The 18021-nt window shown below is 44.9% G+C and overlaps 1 protein-coding gene across 5 annotated transcripts in view; it reads left to right on the forward strand.

Moving 5' to 3' along the window:
* Nucleotides 1-629: 629 nt before the first annotated feature.
* The window catches only part of LOC119965298 (core histone macro-H2A.1), a 67300-nt gene continuing 49908 nt past the window's right edge, over nt 630-18021 (forward strand). For 4 of the 5 annotated variants that reach the window (XM_038795838.1, XM_038795841.1, XM_038795840.1 and 1 more), the window contains exons 1-2: nt 630-803; nt 17099-17285. In XM_038795838.1, the coding sequence (XP_038651766.1) occupies nt 17114-17285 (172 nt within the window). In that variant the 5' untranslated portion in view covers nt 630-803; nt 17099-17113. Of the gene's footprint in view, nt 804-2132; nt 2273-17098; nt 17286-18021 lie in introns of all 5 variants that reach the window. The other variant, XM_038795839.1, reaches the window with a different exon arrangement.

Below are 18021 nucleotides of genomic sequence, written 5' to 3' on the forward strand. Positions count from 1 at the left end.
AATGGAAGGATATGGACTGCAGAGTAAAAACTCTGGTTTTAGTTTGGGCAGGTACCATGGTCGGCATAGGCTTGGAGGGCCGAAGGGTTTGTTCTTGTGCTATATTGTTCTTTGTTAATCCAATAGAAAGAAGCAGAAGACAAAGGAAGCGAAGATAAGGAGAGACTCAGACAAGGGTAAGAGAGACAGGGAGAGGCAGCAGCACATGGGTCATGGGTCACCAGCTACCATTAAATGAACGAGAAGGGTGCATATGCATACGTAAATAGCATTTTGCACTTCATCATTAATTTTCTGGGAAAAGTGCAGTAAGACTATATTGGTGATAATGAATCTTGATGAATAGCGTGGGGTCGAATATTACACATTCGCCATTTTTAAAATCTGGGTATAAAATGAAACTCTGAATGCAGACATGTCATTTTAAACACAAGGTCGCAACCGATGGTCAGATTGGGATTTTAACGGACGGATTCGCTTTTCGGGAATAACAGCTAAATAAAAATACACAGACTACATCTTGAACCATCTGACACGACCGCGTTGCATTCTAACCAATCGTTTACAATTGAGAAGGAAAATTGGGAGGGACGGTATTCACTCTTCTGTGTTGCGATGGGGAACCTGTGTTCCTGTGGGTGTGTTTGTGTTGAATGCAGGCTCCGTGCACCACATGTACTGGGAGGATGAGCCAGAGGCGCTGAGTGATAGCTCGCCTGCTAGCGCGCAGTATTGTGGGCCAGTCTGCCACTCGGAGCTGAGCTGCTGTTTCTGCAAAGGAGACATATTGTTACTGTGTCATTGTAAGTGATTGACATTGTTTCTACACTTCATTTCCTTGTAATTACAGCGCCAGCTTGCCCATCCTTATGCTGCCTCCCCTTTGAGTTTTCGTTTGCAAATGAGTTGAAACGGGTGGGGGGAGTCTGATGCAGATAACTAGAATGGGAGGCCTTACGTTGTATGTTGCAGGCTGGACTGTAATCTTTCGGGTTGCCGCTCGAGTCCCGGTTATCGAGGGTTGTTGGATTTTTTTCTCTCCATCAAATGCAACCTTGTATCCTTGCCGATAGCTGGAGATTCCAGCCTGCCGTACCTCTTTTCTCCAAGGAAATGCAGCTTAGTTTACCCACCTTTTAAACAACGGATGTTTTTAACAACCCTCCGTGCGAACCCGGAAACTGCCAAGCGATTGAAATTTTAATGTTGCAACCCCCGCGGTGTGTGCATTGTGCAGTAAATTGCAAAGAGCGGAGTCCATCGGAACAATACCCTGTATTACAATAAACCCATTCTAAACACGAGTGGATCCGGCTGTAAATATTTCATTTTATCTGCAGGCACGGGCCGATTGCCGCATTTCCTGTAATAGAGAGGAATGTTTCTTTGGAAAGGTTGATGGGGAGCCATGTAAAAATATTGCAGCATCTCGTCATTTCAGTGTAATTTCACCTACATTTTAACTTGCATTCTTCAGAGTAGCCGCTGTTTCCCGTTTAAATTAAAGTGTTTAAAAAAATATTTGTATGAATTGACATTCTGGTGCTCTCTTTGATATCGTCGTTTAAATCAAAACGATGCTTTGATTGCTATTATCGGTTCTGATCACAAGATTGTGCTCGAAGTGGCTCTGAGACCACATTCCAGAGGCTGTTGTGTGGCCCGTTTCTTAGCAACAGGCAGCAAACTTGTTCCCTTCTCTCAAGAAAGGCTTTGAGTAAAAGGAGGAAAATGATAAGACTTGATCTGGCTCACAGATAGATGCCTGCAGTTACAGTGTAACACCCAGAGAGCTGGCTGAACAGATACACCTCTCTGCTTGTCCGCATGCCAAACCTTCAGGTGTTAATGTTCATGGGCGGGTAGAGGAGAGTTTTGAATCAGAAACCTGTCAAATTCTGCCAGGGCGTTGTCACTGAGCCGTCAGAATCAACAAGTGTCGAAATCGTCCACGGGCACTAGAATATCGTACCTGCAAATAGATTACCAGATAGCTTGACAGCAAAACGCCCCGTGGAGTTGCGTCCTGGGTTATTGAATTATTCCTCAATTGTCACTTGTCACACGGGATAGTCTCACTGTAATGCTCCCCCTGGCTTGTCACTTGATTGATGCCCTTGACTATTTTCCAGAAGTCTCCAATTGTTTCATTTTCAAACACGTGATGGGATGAAACACTCGCTTCCCCTTCCTCCCAGCCAACAATTACGGTGGAGACCGGTTTTGAACTGGTTTTTGTTGATTGCTACGAAGGTTTGCAAGATTTTTGAAGGTATAAAATGCAAACGAAAATACTTATTAAGAAGTTAATAAGAATTAACTGTTATCTGAAACCATTAAAAAACCCAATATGGCCTGTTGTTACATTTGCTGAGGGTAATTTTATTCCATTTAATTCCTCTTTGCATGTTTTTTGCTGTGGTGCGGAATATGCAGCATAGGCTGTACTTTATGTCAGAAAGTCCCGGAGAACCCATTTGCATTGCTCAGTGCTTTTGCATAAAACGTTCAATGGTCAGGCAGCCATGGTGATACGAGTAGAAAAAGCTGTGGGAGCACATGACTGAATCTTGACTTTAAGCCAGAGAGCATAGTGCACCAACTGCAACATTTGTGCTGTGTTTCCCACTGCCATCTATGAGCAACTGGCTGACAGAAGACTGCCACGAGTGTCTACTCTGGAGATCTTTGAAAGAATTGCAGTGCTCCTTTTTGCAGACTAGATTATATCGATAATGGCACAGTGTGCTCTAACCACCTTGAACAATGGGGCTTATGATTGGGATACTGGCTGGTGCTGCCTGATACTTCTCTACCCACCGCCTATTGTTTTGACCTCATGAGCCTATTAATGTAATTCACTCTGTTACTCTGGCAGTGACCAATTAACTCAGTAGAGACCAGGCACCCTGGGTGTCAAACCCACTGTTCTGCTTCCATCAGCAAGGAAAAGAGATGACCATTTGGCTTGTTGACTCACAAGTTTCATTCTTGTGAAGGGGAAATTCATGTTCTGTCCATTCAAGTATAATGGCTTATTATGGCAGTAATATTTCAGCAGAGTGTCTTAAATCAGAGTGTGGACATGGCTTGCTCTCATAATATAGTACGATCCTTTTAAAAATGCACAAGCTGTTTTCTTTTCTTGTGGCGGAAGGGACAAGGCTGAGATTTCCCTCCTGTGCTCATGAACGTTACATTTTGGCTACAAGTCAACACTTGCTCCTGGATGTTTTCCAATTGTTTTTGTGTTTTTTAATACAGTAGATCTTGGTGTTATTCAATGCAGTACTGTAAACAAGTGGAACATTGAGGGTGCTGAAGTTAGGGTATGGGCAGATGGTAAACTGGGGTACCTTCAACTCTGTTTTACCTTGCGTACAATTAATGAATGTGCACAATGCAGCAGGCAAACAACTGTGAATGTGGTAAACAGCATTAAAAATAAGTATTTAATAAATACATGTCTTTGGACAAAACAGGAGTATTGAAATGGAAGAATTGATTTAGCAGTAAAGAATGGTCCTTGAATTGTAGAAAACTGAAACTCACTCAAAGTCCCAAATGTTTGAATAAAAGTAATGTTGCTTGTATAGAACCTTCTGACATCTGAGGTGGCCTGGTGGTGCAGTGATTAGCATTGCTGTCTAATGGTGCTGAGGACCTGGGTTTGATCCCAGCCCCAGGTCTCTGACCGTGTGGAGTTTGTACATTCTCCCCGTGTCTGCGTGAGTTTCACCCCCCACAACCCAAAAAGGTGTGCAGGGTAAATGAATTGGCCACGCTAAATTACCCCTTAATTGGGAAAAAAAAAGAATTGGGTAGAAATTTATTAAATAAAAATCTTCTCAGTTCTGTTGCATTGAACACAGTGAATTACTCTGAAGTGTAGTTGTTGCTGGCTGTGTGAATGAAATCCAACAACCACTTGGACACGGTTAGGGCCCATATACTACAGTAACTGGGTAATACATCAGTGATTTTTGCATGTGCATAAAGCAAATGAGAAATATCAGACTGGGAGACTACCCTACAAATTTCACAGTGATCTGGAAATTTTAATGTCCAGTCAGATGAGGCATCTGTTTAATATTTCAAATAAGTAGAAGTCTGAATTTTCAGGCCTCGCTGAGGGTGGGAATGAAATCAGATGGGGACTGAAAGTATTGGTGCTGGCTGGCACATCGGTTTCCTGACATCATTCCCAGCACTGTCCAAGTTCACTATAGGACCATAGGACAACAGCAGCATAATCCCACCTGACCCAACCCTAGTTGAAGTCGGTTAAGGGGGTCAAGGAGCTAATTATGAGCTTGTTAATGGAAGCTGTCAAGAAATTTGGGAGGGCACATGTGCTGTTTGCACTGAGTGGGCTGACCAGGTGAATGGAGGGAGGTGGGCACGGAATGGGGAAACGGTAATGGCCACCACGGGAGATTACCTCAAATGTATGAAAAAATGAATGGCAGAGAGAGGAACCCGGCCAATAGGAAACACGTACCCTTGGCACAGTGCGCATGGCGGGAGAGTGGCCTGCAAGCACTTGTTAAGTGTGAGGAATGGTCAGCCTCCGAGCATCATGGGCAGAAGAGCAGGATGGAAAACCGCCAAGGACAATTGGGTTGCCATCTGACCATAGAGAAGGCTGCAACTTGCAATGTAGGCCTGACTTTCAAGTTTTGACCTAGTGGTAATGAGTACCTACACCCTCGGCAGGCAGAATACAGTCTCGGGCTTCAGGTGGGCAGAGGAAGAAGAAAGGAACACAAAGGAAATAAAGGTCATGCCCTCAGCACAGTGTCTACTAATGGAGATGGAGCTACTATGAGATGACCAGGAATCAGTGTCATAGAAGACTGCGACTCTCCAGGAAGATGGTTAAAGATGCCTGTGCGCTTGTCACTGAAGGCTTTGCAGCACTGGTCAGCATGCCCTGTCACAACCATCAAAGTCATTATGATCTTGCATTTCTTCACTTCTAGCACTTTGCAAAGATCAATTGGGGACTTTGATGGTATCATGTCCAAAGATGTGCGGGTTAGGTGGATTGGCCATGCTAAATTGCCCGTAGTGTCCTAATAAAAGTAAGGTTAAGGGGGGGTTGTTGGGGTACGGGTATAGGGTGGATACGTGGGTTTGAGTAGGGTGATCATTGCTCGGCACAACATTGAGGGCCGAAGGGCCTGTTCTGTGCTGTACTGTTCTATTCTATTCTATTCTATTCTATGTAAACAGTTGCAAATCATTGCATCTCACAGTTCACTGATGCCCTCTTTTTTTAATATGAATTACATTTTTCCCAATTAAGGGGCAATTTAGTGTGCCAATCCACCTAACCTGCACATCTTTGGGTTGTGGGGGTGAAACCCACGCAGACATGGGGAAAATGTGCAAACCCCACACGGACAGTGACCCAGGGCCGGGATTCGAACCCGGATCCTCAGCGCCGCAGTCCCAGTGCTAACCATTGCACCACATGCCACCCCATGCCCTTTTTGCTAGGGCTGGGCAGTGTACATTACATTAACGAAGATGAGACCTCACAGGCACAGGGTCATTGGATTTCTCCACCATTCCTGGAATCCCCCAGTTGCAGGGCATTATTGGTTGCGCCCATGTGGCTTTCAAGGCACCCTCTGACTGCCTAGACAAATTAAACAGGATGAACTTCTATGCATTCAAAGTTCATTTTGTCTGTGACCACAACAAGTACTTTCTCCATGTTTTGCATTCAGTTCCCTGGCAACTGCCATAATTCCTTAATCCAGTGTTCTTCAAACTTTTTTTCCGGGGACCCATTTTTACCAACCGACCAACCTTCGGGACCCAAACCGGCCGACCTTCGGGGCCCAACACGGCCGACCTTCGCGACCCACGCCGGCCGAACTTCGCGACCCACCATTTTCTCTTACCTTGTTTACTGCTGATAAAAATGGAGGAAATGGCTTTGGGTCCCTTTGGCCCTCGTACACGCTCCTCCAATGGAACCTGTTGGATGAAGGTGAAGCCTTCCGGTGTCGGAAAGTATGGAGTCTCCATCTGTCCAAAGTTCTGCATTTTCTTCCTGTAAAATCTTATCAAATAAACCCCCCCGCCGAACTTGTAAAAATTAAATGAATAAAATAAATGAAAAAAATAAAACTTAAATGAATAAAACCCCTCCTGACATTGTAAAAAAAATAAAATGAATAAAATAAATGAAAAAAAACCTGAATGAATAAAATGAATGAATAAATCCCCCCCCCCCGAACTTGTAAAAAAATAAAATGAATGAATGAAAAAAATAAAATAAAATGAATAAACCCCCCCCCCCCCCGAACTTATAAAAAAAAATAAAATGAATAAAATAAATGAAAAAAATAAAAATAAAATGAATAAAACCCCACCGAACTTGAAACAAAAAGATGCAACCATTTATAAAAATAGCGGCAGCACTGCGCATGAGCGCCGATGATTGTGCGTGCATGCTCAATGCGGTCAATTCTTTTTACATGTTCGCGGCCATTTTAAAGGCCGCTTGCAGCAGGCATTATTAAAAGCAGAGATTTGCGCGATCGTGAGTGCTGCAAAAGACGGCTCCGCGATCCTCCCAACACCCGCCTGCGACCCATATGCGGGTCGCGCCCCCGACTTTGAAGAACACTGCCTTAATCCTAGACTGCGTACCAGAGGTGGTCGCAGACGACCAGACGGGCTTTGTCAAAGGTCGACAGCTAACCATGAACGTCAGGCGCTTGCTAAACGGAATAATGACGCCATCCAGGGAGAGAACACCAGAGGTGATCGTCTCCCTGGACGCAGAAAAGGCCTTCGACAGAGTTGAGTGGAAGTACCTCAAAGTGGTACTGGAGCGATTCGGGCTCAGAACAGGGTTCACCTCCTGGGTGAAGCTCCTATACAACACGCCCACGGCGAGTGTACAGACAAACAATACCAACTCCCAGTACTTCCAGCTGCACACAGGCACTAGGCAGGGATGCCCGCTGTTCCCGTTGCTGTTCGCCCTAGAGATCGAACCATTAGTGATCGCTCTCAGAACAGCAAAGAACTGGAGGGGGATCCAAAGGGGAGGCAGAGAGCACAGAGTATCGCTCTATGTAGATGACCTGCTTCTCTATATCTCAGACCCACAAAGCAGCATGGAAGGAATCATCGCGCTCCTGAAAGAGTTGGGTGCCTTCTCAGGCTACAAACTCAACATGAGCTAAAGCGACATCTTCCCGGTACATCCATAAAGAGGAGGGGCAGCACTAAAGGGGCTGCCATTCAAACAATCCCAACATAAATTCCGCAACCTGAGGATCCAAATAGCCCATGACTGGAAGGGGATCCACAAATGGAACCTCACCAGTCTGACGGAGTTAGTCAAAAAGGACCTGCAAGATGGAACACACTCCCACTCTCCCTCGCGGGGAGAGTGCAGATGCTCAAAATGAACGTACTGCCCAGGTACCTCTTTCTACGTAGATCTATCCCGATCTACATCCCCAAGGTCTTTTTCAAATCACTAGGCAAGGGGACCTCTCCAGTCCCTCGCCACGCCGGCACTCCCATCCCCACCCAAAAATCACTCCAGCAGCCCAGTGGTGGTTGCCACCCTCCAGACCTGGAACCAACTACGGCAGCAATTCGGCCTGACCAAAATGTTGGACAAAGCCCCCATCTGCAACAACCAGCGATCACTGACGCCACCTTTAAAAAGTGGAGACTGGACTGGGGGACACTGACAGTTAGGGACCTATACACCAACGGCAGGGTCACAATGTTGGACGAACTGACGGAGAGATTTCAACTAGCTAGGGAGAACAAACTAAGGTACCTTAAGGCAACTTAAAAACTTCCTACGGAAGGAGACAAGGCGTACCCACGACCGTCACAACTCCTGTAGACACTAATAGAGGAGTTACTTGACACAAACATCCTAGGTAAAGGAAACTAGCAACATGTATCAACGACTGGTGGAAAGGGCGGACACCGTATTGGATGCAACTAGAAAGAAATGGGAGGAAGACCTGGGGATAGAAATAGGGTGGGACTCTGGAGTGACACACTACATAGGGTCGACTCCACCTCCACGTAGTACATAGAGCCACTTAACAAGAACCCGAATGAGTAGGTTCTGGCGGTGGAGGACAGATGTGAACGGTGCCAAGGAGGCCCGGCCAACCATGCCACACATTCTGGTCTTGCCACAGACTTGCTCCTTCTTTGAGGCAATGTCCAAAGTTGTGGGGCTGAGGGTGGAGTCACGCCCCAAAGTGGCGGTATCAGACCAGCCAGATCTAATCATGGGGAGGAGGGTGGACACCCTTGCCTTTGCCTCCCTGATTGGCCGCCGTAGCATCCTGTTCGGCTGGCAGTCAGCAGCACCACGAAAGCTGCAGACCGGCTGTCCGACCTATCGGAATCTCTCCAAATGGAGAAAATAAAATTCACCATCCGAGGATCGGACGACGGCTTCCTCAGAACATGGGAGCCATTGATCCATCTGTTCCGGGACCTGTTTGTTGCCAACGAACAAGCCGAAGAATAATCAAGTAGCCAAGAGTGGGGGGAAAGTAGCCAAGGTATGAGAAGGAGGGAAAGACCCGGGGGTTTGGGGGGGGGGGGGGGGTGAGGGTGGAGCAGTGCAAGAGGATAGCAAACTAAAGAGAAACAAAATTTGAACTGCAGGGAAGGAGGGGGGAGGGTGGGGGGGAGAAGGAAAGAGAGGAGGCACAGAACAATAGAGAGGAACCAGCAGGGGAGGAAGACGAGGGAACACAAACTGGAAGGAAACAACAGCAACCACAGCAAACACAATAACAGAGGGTAAGAAAGTACAGGAGGAAGAAATGACAAACGGCCGAAGCAGAGGCGAACGTGCAAGCAATAACGGCAGCAATAGCCAACCGGGAGAAGCAAGCAACAACCCCCCCCCCGCCCCCAATCCATTTTTTGTATTGCTGGGGGTGGGTTCATAGTTCTCTGTACTGGACAAAAAAAATGTATAAAAATGAAAGAATGCACAAGACGGGCATACAGACATGGCGGGCTTTATTAAGCTTGAGAAGGTTAAATTCGCCCTGAGAGGATCGGTGCAAGGGTTCTTTAAACGGTGGCAACCTTTCCTCGACTTTCTGGCTCAACGATAGGGTACTGGGACAGTAGCAGCAGCAACCCGGGGGGGGGGGTGGGGGGGGGGGGGGGGGGGACGTTGATTATGTTAGCTTATTTTATTTAAATTTGATTTATCTAATTTTAATTTATGGTTAAGTTCTCTTGTTTGGGGGGGGGGTGGGGGAATGTGATACATGTGATGTTACGGTATGGGGGGAATTGTGGGTGTTATGGGGCTGTTAGTTGCATATTACTGCTTTTTGCTATACTTTTTGTTATATTTTCTGCAAAAAATTCCAATAAAAAAATTAAAAAAAAAAAAAAAAGACGGGCATACAGAGATAGTGTAATTGTCTCCCCAGTACCTCGATGTATATGTACCCCTCCTGTTCTCCCCCCTCCCCAACATGTTTTTCTTTACTTGTTAATCATGTGATTTGCTAACTATATAGTGTTGTTGTTTTTGTCTTGTGTACAATATCTTCTCCGTTTTTTTCTTTCTCTTTTGTGTCCATCTGTAAATAAAATCTCTATTATTCGAAAACCCAACAAAAAACATTCATTAAAAAAAAATCCTTCATCCTTCACAAATTCCAGCTGTCGCAGCTCTTCACCTCCCCCTGTGTCTGACCCCGCCCCTGTCAACAAGTCTATGGATGGATCTCTTGAAGAGATGGTTACTCATTGCACTACAAGAGCTACTGGCTGAGGGACAGAGGTGCTACAATCAATGCTGCCTGCTAAAAAGGACAACCAATCAGCAGGCCAGTGGCCTCATTAGTACAGACTTCCAGTACATGGGCAGGTCAAATAGCACCTCCAGTATTCTTCTGCAAGGGTCTTGTGGATTGTGGTGGTGTACCAATCTCATCAAGATGCCATGAAAGTTAGGGATCATTTGAGCCCCTTTGACGCAGGATGGTACAGAACTCATTCTAAAATATATGTGCTAAAATATCAATTGGAAATGCAACCTGAAACATCTAAACTCTTACCACAAATGAAGGAATCACATCAGTTCAGAGGTTTTGCTGTCATGAATTAGGCAGCTGCCCCAGACATCTTTTCTTATTCCACCATCAATAAAAGGAGTCTCACATGTAATACAAGTGTTGTTTTCCTCATTATGTTCAGAAAGGAAAGTTGTGCACAGTAGGGTAAGGAGACACCCCAGTGACCCAGTCAAGTCTCCACACAATGCAATGGCTTCCGAGGGCTGCCATTTTTAGGCAGGGGCAGTCTCTGCAATCTAGCCGTATTGCAGGGGCAGTCTCTGTATTTTGGTCGCATTGCAGCGATAGAGTAACCAGGAAGTCCAAGATGTTGAGCGCCCTGTGGAGATGGCACCCTCATCCTCCTTGGTGACATTCTCAGCCAGATGTTTGGGGGGTGAGGTCGCCAGCTTTGGTGCAAGTGACATCTCCAAACTTCTCAGCTCCCAGCACTTCTGACTGTTCTAAGCGACGCGTGAATCTCACAAACATCAGTTGCAGTTTCTGTATGCACAGCCAAGTGCTGCCTCATTTGTCTCTCCATGATGTTGGTCAGCCTCTCTATGGAGAAGCTGATGTGTTCAATGCCCTGCACCATGGTTGCCATGAGCTGGGCGGATTCGTCCATTCTCTGCCCGTTTCCCCACACAGTTGCAGGGAACTCGGACATGTAGGAACATATCTTGCTGCTGTTCAAGGAAGCCTCCTTTCCTGTGATTATTGAGGTCTTGCAGCTGTGTTCAGTTGACCAGGGCTTTATCTGACCTCCATCTTCCATGCTTGGTCAGTATGAATCGCCTCCTCCTGCCACTCTTCAGGAGCAGGACATCTTTCCTTTTCCTCATGGCCTCCAGGATGATCTCCAGATTGCTGTCTGAGAAATGGCCTCTGGCACTCCTGAGACATCATGGAAAAGAACTTAAAGCTCATTGTAAACCTTCATTCTTCTCTTTCAGCAGTGAAACAGCAGCCGCAATAATGTCTGCCATGATTAATTTAAAACATGTCCATGTTTAAGTTGGTTTGTCTCTGTTCCCATTAAACTAATTAAGTACCAAATTAATTAATGGCTGAATCCTGTGAAACTCAGGATAATTTTGTTTTCTTCCCCCCTCTTGACTTTTGTTCCCTACACCAGGCATAAAATCCCAGTCCAAGATTTTTTGATAGTGCAGAACACCTCGAGCACTGCACAGAAGTTTAATCCTAGACTCTGTCCCGAATTCCTAGAATGGGGTGGAGAATGCATTGGTGACTGAATGTAATTAATCTGTGTCATAAAGTCAGCATTTTTCACAGTGAAAGGTATTTTTAATCATATCAGTTTGTAGTTATATCTTATTGCTTAAGTGCACATGAATTTCAATTTCAAATCTGAAGGATAGTTTGGACTCGCAACAAAAAAGTCCAATGTAAATTGTAAGACACTTCCGAAGTGTAATAGACAATATGGGTTACCTGTTTTACAGGGCAATAGACACCTTTGTTGAGAATATTTAATATTATAGTGTTAAAAATGTTGTGTTGTACTGAATTCAATCCAAGCATTTGGGACCATGCTGCGGGTGTGTTGAATGCATGTGAAATAATATGGTATGGAGTAATTTAGGGGCTGGTTTAGCTCACTCGGCTAAATCGCTGGCTTTTAAAGCAGACCAAGCAGGCCAGCAGCACGGTTCGATTACCGTACCAGCCTCCCCGGACAGGCGCTGGAATGTGGCGACTAGGGGCTTTTCACAGTAACTTCATTGAAGCCTACTCGTGACAATAAGCGATTTTCATTTAATTTCATTTCAATTTGGTGATAAAGTAACTTATTAAAACTTGAAATCAAAATTTGCTTAAGGTGGGTCTTGACAAGAGTTGTCATTGAGCAGTAGGTTATATTCATGTGCTTCTCCATTAATAATCTGTAATTAATAATTAAACTTGAAGTTAATGTAACTTTTCAAAACAGAAGTCTTTCAAGTTAAATCTATTGTGTGAAATATTCCCATTGATTGTGAACGGAAAGACAAAGGGAACTTTAATTCTACATAAAAGGTGCACCACCTTCATGAGAATATGGTTGGAAAGTTGTCTTTTTGGTTTGCAAACAGATGACTTGTGTCACATTGAGATGCATTATCATGTTAATCAGTGACAATTTTTACATGAAAATGTTGCACTGCCCTCCCTAAAACTCAAAATGCCCACACTTTAATGGCAACAGCTCTATTTAATGGTGTGTCTGTGTGTGAACTCCTTGACTGGAATATTGCAAAGGTGACCACTTGCTTGGCTGCTGGTTGGAGTACCGGTGGAAACCCCAGTCATATCCTTCAGGTAAGGCCTGCTGTGCGTTACTCCGCTCAGGCACCTGACAGACTAGCAGCAGGCCTTTACCTGGGTCCTAGGTGAGTGATGCCAAGTTTGGGATCAGGGTGGAGGGATGTCAGCAACAAGGACAGGGAGTGGCTTTCACCATGACTCCGTTGCTCAGGCCAGGTCTCTAGATCAGGCACAAAATGCCCCTCCTCCCTCTTTCGAGAGCTTGCAAGCAGCCCCAACAGGGTTTAACTGCAGGGTCTTTCCTGATTGGCAAGTCAGTTAATACCAGGGCCTCACTAGATAATACATAGAATTCATTGAATTTACAGTGCAGAAGGAAGCCATTCGGCCCATCGAGTCTGCACTGGCCCTTAGAAAGGGCACCCCACTTAAGCCCACCCCTCCACCCCATCCCCGTAACCCAGTAACCCCATCCAACCCCTTTGGACGAAGGGCAATTTATCATGGCTAATCCACCTCACCTGCACATCTTTGGACTGTGGGAGGAAACCGGAGTACATAGAACATAGAACATAGAACAGTACAGCACAGAACAGGCCCTTCGGCCCTCGATGTTGTGCCGAGCAATGATCACCCTACTCAAACCCACGTATCCACCCTATACCTGTAACCCAACAACCCCCCCTTAACCTTACGTTTTAGGACACTATGGGCAATTTAGCATGGCCAATCCACCTAACCCGCACATCTTTGGACTGTGGGAGGAAACCGGAGCACCCGGAGGAAACCCACGCAAACACGGGGAGGACGTGCAGACTCCGCACAGACAGTGACCCAGCCGGGAACCGAACCTGGGACCCTGGAGCTGTGAAGCAAGTAATGGGGTGGGTCTTCCTGTCACGGATTTAATTGGGGTGGAGGTGGCATCCCGATCACGAACCTGCCGCCTGACTAAATGTCCCCAGCTCACCCACCACCAGACTTACCATAGTAAGAAGTCTTACAACACCAGGTTAAAATCCAACAGGTTTGTTTCAAATCACTAGCTTTCGGAGCACTGCTCCTTCCTCACTGCTCGTTCCTCAGGCCTCACCTGAGGAAGGAGCAGTGCTCTGAAAGCTAGTGATTTGAAACAAACCTGTTGGACTTTAACCTGGTGTTGTAAGACTTCTTACTGTGCTCACCCCAGTCCAACGCCGGCATCTCCACATCAAACTTACCACAAGATTCCACTTATTCCATTCAGCAAAAGGGAACATTTTAAAAACGGAAGAGGGAGGAATAGATCAGTGAAGTGCACATAAATACCAGTTGAGTCCATCATGGGATGTAGGGAAAAATAATTTTAAAAACATAAGTAATTGGAAATAGCTTGTGGGGAAACAAAAATAATTTGCAATTTAACTAAGTTTTCTAAATTGATAGGGAAGTAATATTACAGAGGTTACCCTTGTGAGGTTGTACTTTTAGTACCAGTGAGGTTTTTACTTTATTTGCCTTGATCAGTTTACGGAATGTATTTGCTGCACTATAGGAATGAGCACTGAGGTCTCTCTCCTCCGTGTTCTACTGGCAAAGAAAATATAAAAATTATTTTTAAAATATTTTTCGATCTGGTGTTGATCAAAATAAAGGATTTCAGAGCTGGGGGAACGGTGCACTTTTTCACTGTGGGCAGCTAGAGTCAGAGTTCCCATGACAGGTCAGATTAGATGCAGAACAAAACTACCCTGTACTTCTCCAGCGAGGTGCCTTGACACTACACTGAAAGGAGCATGCCTTAATGTACCAATATGACATTTCTATATTCAAAACCCAATATCATTGTGTTTATCTGAATGAGACCTGTAGTTACTAGATTTATCGTTTTCTTTCTTTTAATTTACAACTCTTCAGACTTTCCTTGATTCAAGGAGGATTGAATGATTTATCACACTCACTTCCCTCAGTAGTCCCAGATACATGCCATTTTGACTTTTCTACTTAATGAAAAGTTCACATGGAACAAAAATATTACATGCTCACCAATCGACTTTCCTGAAATTCCAGTTCTTGTTTGGCTTCCTCCAGTCTGTTACCTATCTGTTGGGCATTAACTGCAGGAAGAGGCAGGCAGTTAGAATATCAATAGATTCTACAGACTCAGTTTACACTAAGTCATTGGCTGCTTTTATATTGCTGTTGTATATCCATATCTTCAACATTCCCATATCTCTTCATTACCCAGGCTGCCTACCTCCTGCTCCATAATGTTACCCAACTCTGTTCCTGCCTCAGCCGAGCTGTTTCTGGAAGCCTTGTCCATGCTGTCGTTATCTCCTCTCCAGACTTAACTGTTTAATGCTCTCTTGGCTAGCCCCTCATCCTCCACCCTCTGTGACATTCAGCTCTTGAAAAATCTGCTGCTTGCATCCGAACCCTCACTCACTCACTCATCACTCCTGTGCTCACTGACCTATATTGGCTTCCCAGTCTAGCAACAAATCAATTTTAAGTTCTCATGATTATATTCAAATTCCTCAACGACCTTGCGTACCTCGTCTAGCCCTGCAACCCTCCGAGAACTCTTATGTTCCTCCAGTTCTGGTGTCTTGTGTATCCCCGGTTTCCTTTCACCATGTCTTCGGTGGCCATATGTTCAGTTGTCACTGGTCCAGGCCCTAAGCTCTCGAATTCCTTCCTTAAACCCTTTTGCCTTATTATCTCCTTTTTCAGACATTCCTTAAACACTGCTCCTTTAACCAAGCTTTTGGCCACTTGTCCTAGTTTCAAACTGCGTTTAACAACATTGTGAAGCACCTTGGGATGTTTTACCATGTTAAAGGTCTTTGGCCGGCTAATTCCTGATTTACAGGTTTTTGTGCAGCCAGTGGCAAACCCATGTATACTGCAGGATATCCTCAGGCAGGAGGCAAGGAAGTGTTTCTGGGCCTTTCCAGCATTTTGTTTTAGGTTATAAGTTTGCTTGCACCCAGATTGTGCACAAAAGCACTGACAGCAGAGCAAAACAGCAGGTTCACTCTTGAATTGGCCTTTAACAAAGACAGATAGATAGTGAGTTCAGTTGTGTTGAGAGAAAATGGTCATTCATAGTCATAGAGCTGAGTTGTTTGTGACAAAACAGATGTTGGAGAATCGCAGCTGAGTTCATTTTTTTCCATTAGTCAACAAGCTCTATATGAACAGGTCAGTGACCCATTTTTTAGCCAAATAACCTTAAACACAGTTAATAAATACATTGACATTCTACTGCTGAACCAGTTATTCGTAACCTCGTCATCTTCCAGTCTGATTACTCCATTGATTTCCTTGCTAGACTTCCATTTAAACTTCAACTTTGCTGCCAAATCCTACTCCACACCAAATTTAGATTACTCCCAATTCTGTGTGTTGAAATTTGTTGGCCACTAGTTCCTCAAATTCAATGTTCGCGTCCTTGCATTTCATTCCATTGTTAACTGCACCGCTCTATATTTCTGTCAACTCATCCAGCCCCACCACAGTCCTCAAAATCTGGGAACTGCTAACCTAACATAACTTGGGTGTCTGCAGTGGTTCAGGAGTGCAGTCACCACCATGTTCTCAGAGGTAATTGGGAATGGACAATAAATGCCAGGCTTGTTAGGGATGCAAACAAATATAAACAAATTTAAAAAAAAATCATCCTTTGTTTATTTCTCAATCGTTAATTTTTTTAACTTTTTTTAATTTGTCATGGCGTTTCTCAAATCATCCTGCAACTTGTAATATCATTCACAAGTGTTATCTCTACCTCGCCACCAGTTGCTGATTGACTTGCATGTTAATAATTGTCTGCATCATAGAACACCATCTTTTCCAACAAAAGTGAGCCATTAAGTTGCAGAGAAGCAGCAGGCAATTTAGGCAGATAAGACGCTGTCACCCCCCCCCCCCCCCCCCCCATTACTATATCTTCAATGGTGTGACTGGTTGACTTTGAGGTGACAAACATTCGGAATGTCTAACTATTGATGTCTATATCCAGAAAAAAATGAAGGCCTGGCTGGTATCTTTCCCTATTTCATCTAATTACTTCTAGTCACATTGCTTAAAATGGTGGCCTGCTGCTATGGAAATCTTGTGTCACAGTGGGTAGCATTCCTGTCTATGAGCCAGAGGCTCCGGGTTTGAGTCCCATTCCAGGACTTGATGGCCAAGGATGTTGTGCACAGAACACGGTCAAACAGGTTGTGTGTCAACCGGCAAATCCTTCCATTCACACCAGTGGCTGGCGGCAAGAGTGGAAGAAACTCCTCTTCAGCCAAGCTTGATGTGGAGTGGTGCCTGTCAAGCTACAAGCCACTGGTGGCAGATTAGAGACCTGTTCCAGGGAAAACTAACTATGGAAACAGACAAAAGTCTGCCTTAGTGCAGCACCAGATGTGGGAGGAGAATTGGAATTATGAAGCCGGCTGCAGGTTTTCTCCACTTTTTATAATGTATTACCCTGGAATATTTGAAAGACTTGTGATTTTTTAAAAAATAGTTAATCTTTGATGACTTTTCATTTATGCAGGAAATATTATTTGGTTACCAGACTTTGTTTACTTCGGTGACAGAACTTAAAACTAAGTTCTTGCACATTTTAATTAACGTTAACTAACATGAAAACTTTATTTAACATCTGGCAGCTAGCAATTGTAGATTTGAGTATTGATTGTTTACTGACTTGAAGCAACTTTTGACAACAGTGCTCTTTTTTTAACTGTCTATAGGTCTTTGTGATCATCATGTCGAGCAGAGGTGGAAAGAAGAAAACGACCAAGATTTCTCGGTCTGCAAAAGCTGGGGTCATTTTCCCTGTAGGAAGAATGTTACGTTATATAAAGAAAGGGCATCCTAAATACAGAATTGGTGTCGGTGCTCCAGTGTACATGGCTGCAGTTCTAGAGTATCTGACTGGTGAGTCAAAAAACCTTCCAGGTTTACAAAAAAACTAGAGTGAAAACACTGTTTAAACCAAGCATTCGATGGAGATCAAGGATAATGGGTGGGATTCTCCATGTGCCCCCGCCGGCAGTGGGATTCTCCGTCCCCCCAGCTGGCCAATGGAATTTCCCATTGTGGGCAGCCTCACGCCGTCAGGGAATCCCTGGGCCTGGGTGAGCTGCCGGCAAAACGGAGAACCCCCAACAGTGGAGAATCCAACTCCATGTCAAATAATCATAGATATTCGGCCAAATTTCAACAGTGATGGTGGAATTTAAAAGCATAATCTGTGCAAATGATTGCTGGTGTAGAATGCCAAGAAGTTAGGAACAGCGCTAATTTTTTTTCGTATAGTTTCCTTTTGTGGTTTAATTATTGGCACAGTGACACAACGGTTAGTACTGCTGCCTGATAGCGCCAGGAACCTGGGTTCAATTCCGGCCTTGGGTGACTGTGATTGTCACCCTGTCATTGCCTATGTGGGTCTCCCTCTGTCTGCATGGGTTCCTCCGGGTGCTCTGGTTTCCTCCCACAGTCCAAAGATGTGCAGCTTTGTTGGATAGGTCATTCTAAATTGCCCCTTAGAGCCCAGAGATGTGCAGGTTAGGTTAAACGGTTACTGGTGGGGGAGTGGGCAAAGTGGAGAGCTCTTTCAGAGGATCATTGCAGACACGATGGGCCGAATAGTCGTCTTCTGCACTGGGGAATC

Source organism: Scyliorhinus canicula, chromosome 4 (genome assembly GCF_902713615.1).
Source record: "Scyliorhinus canicula chromosome 4, sScyCan1.1, whole genome shotgun sequence".
Classification (NCBI taxonomy): domain Eukaryota; kingdom Metazoa; phylum Chordata; class Chondrichthyes; order Carcharhiniformes; family Scyliorhinidae; genus Scyliorhinus; species Scyliorhinus canicula.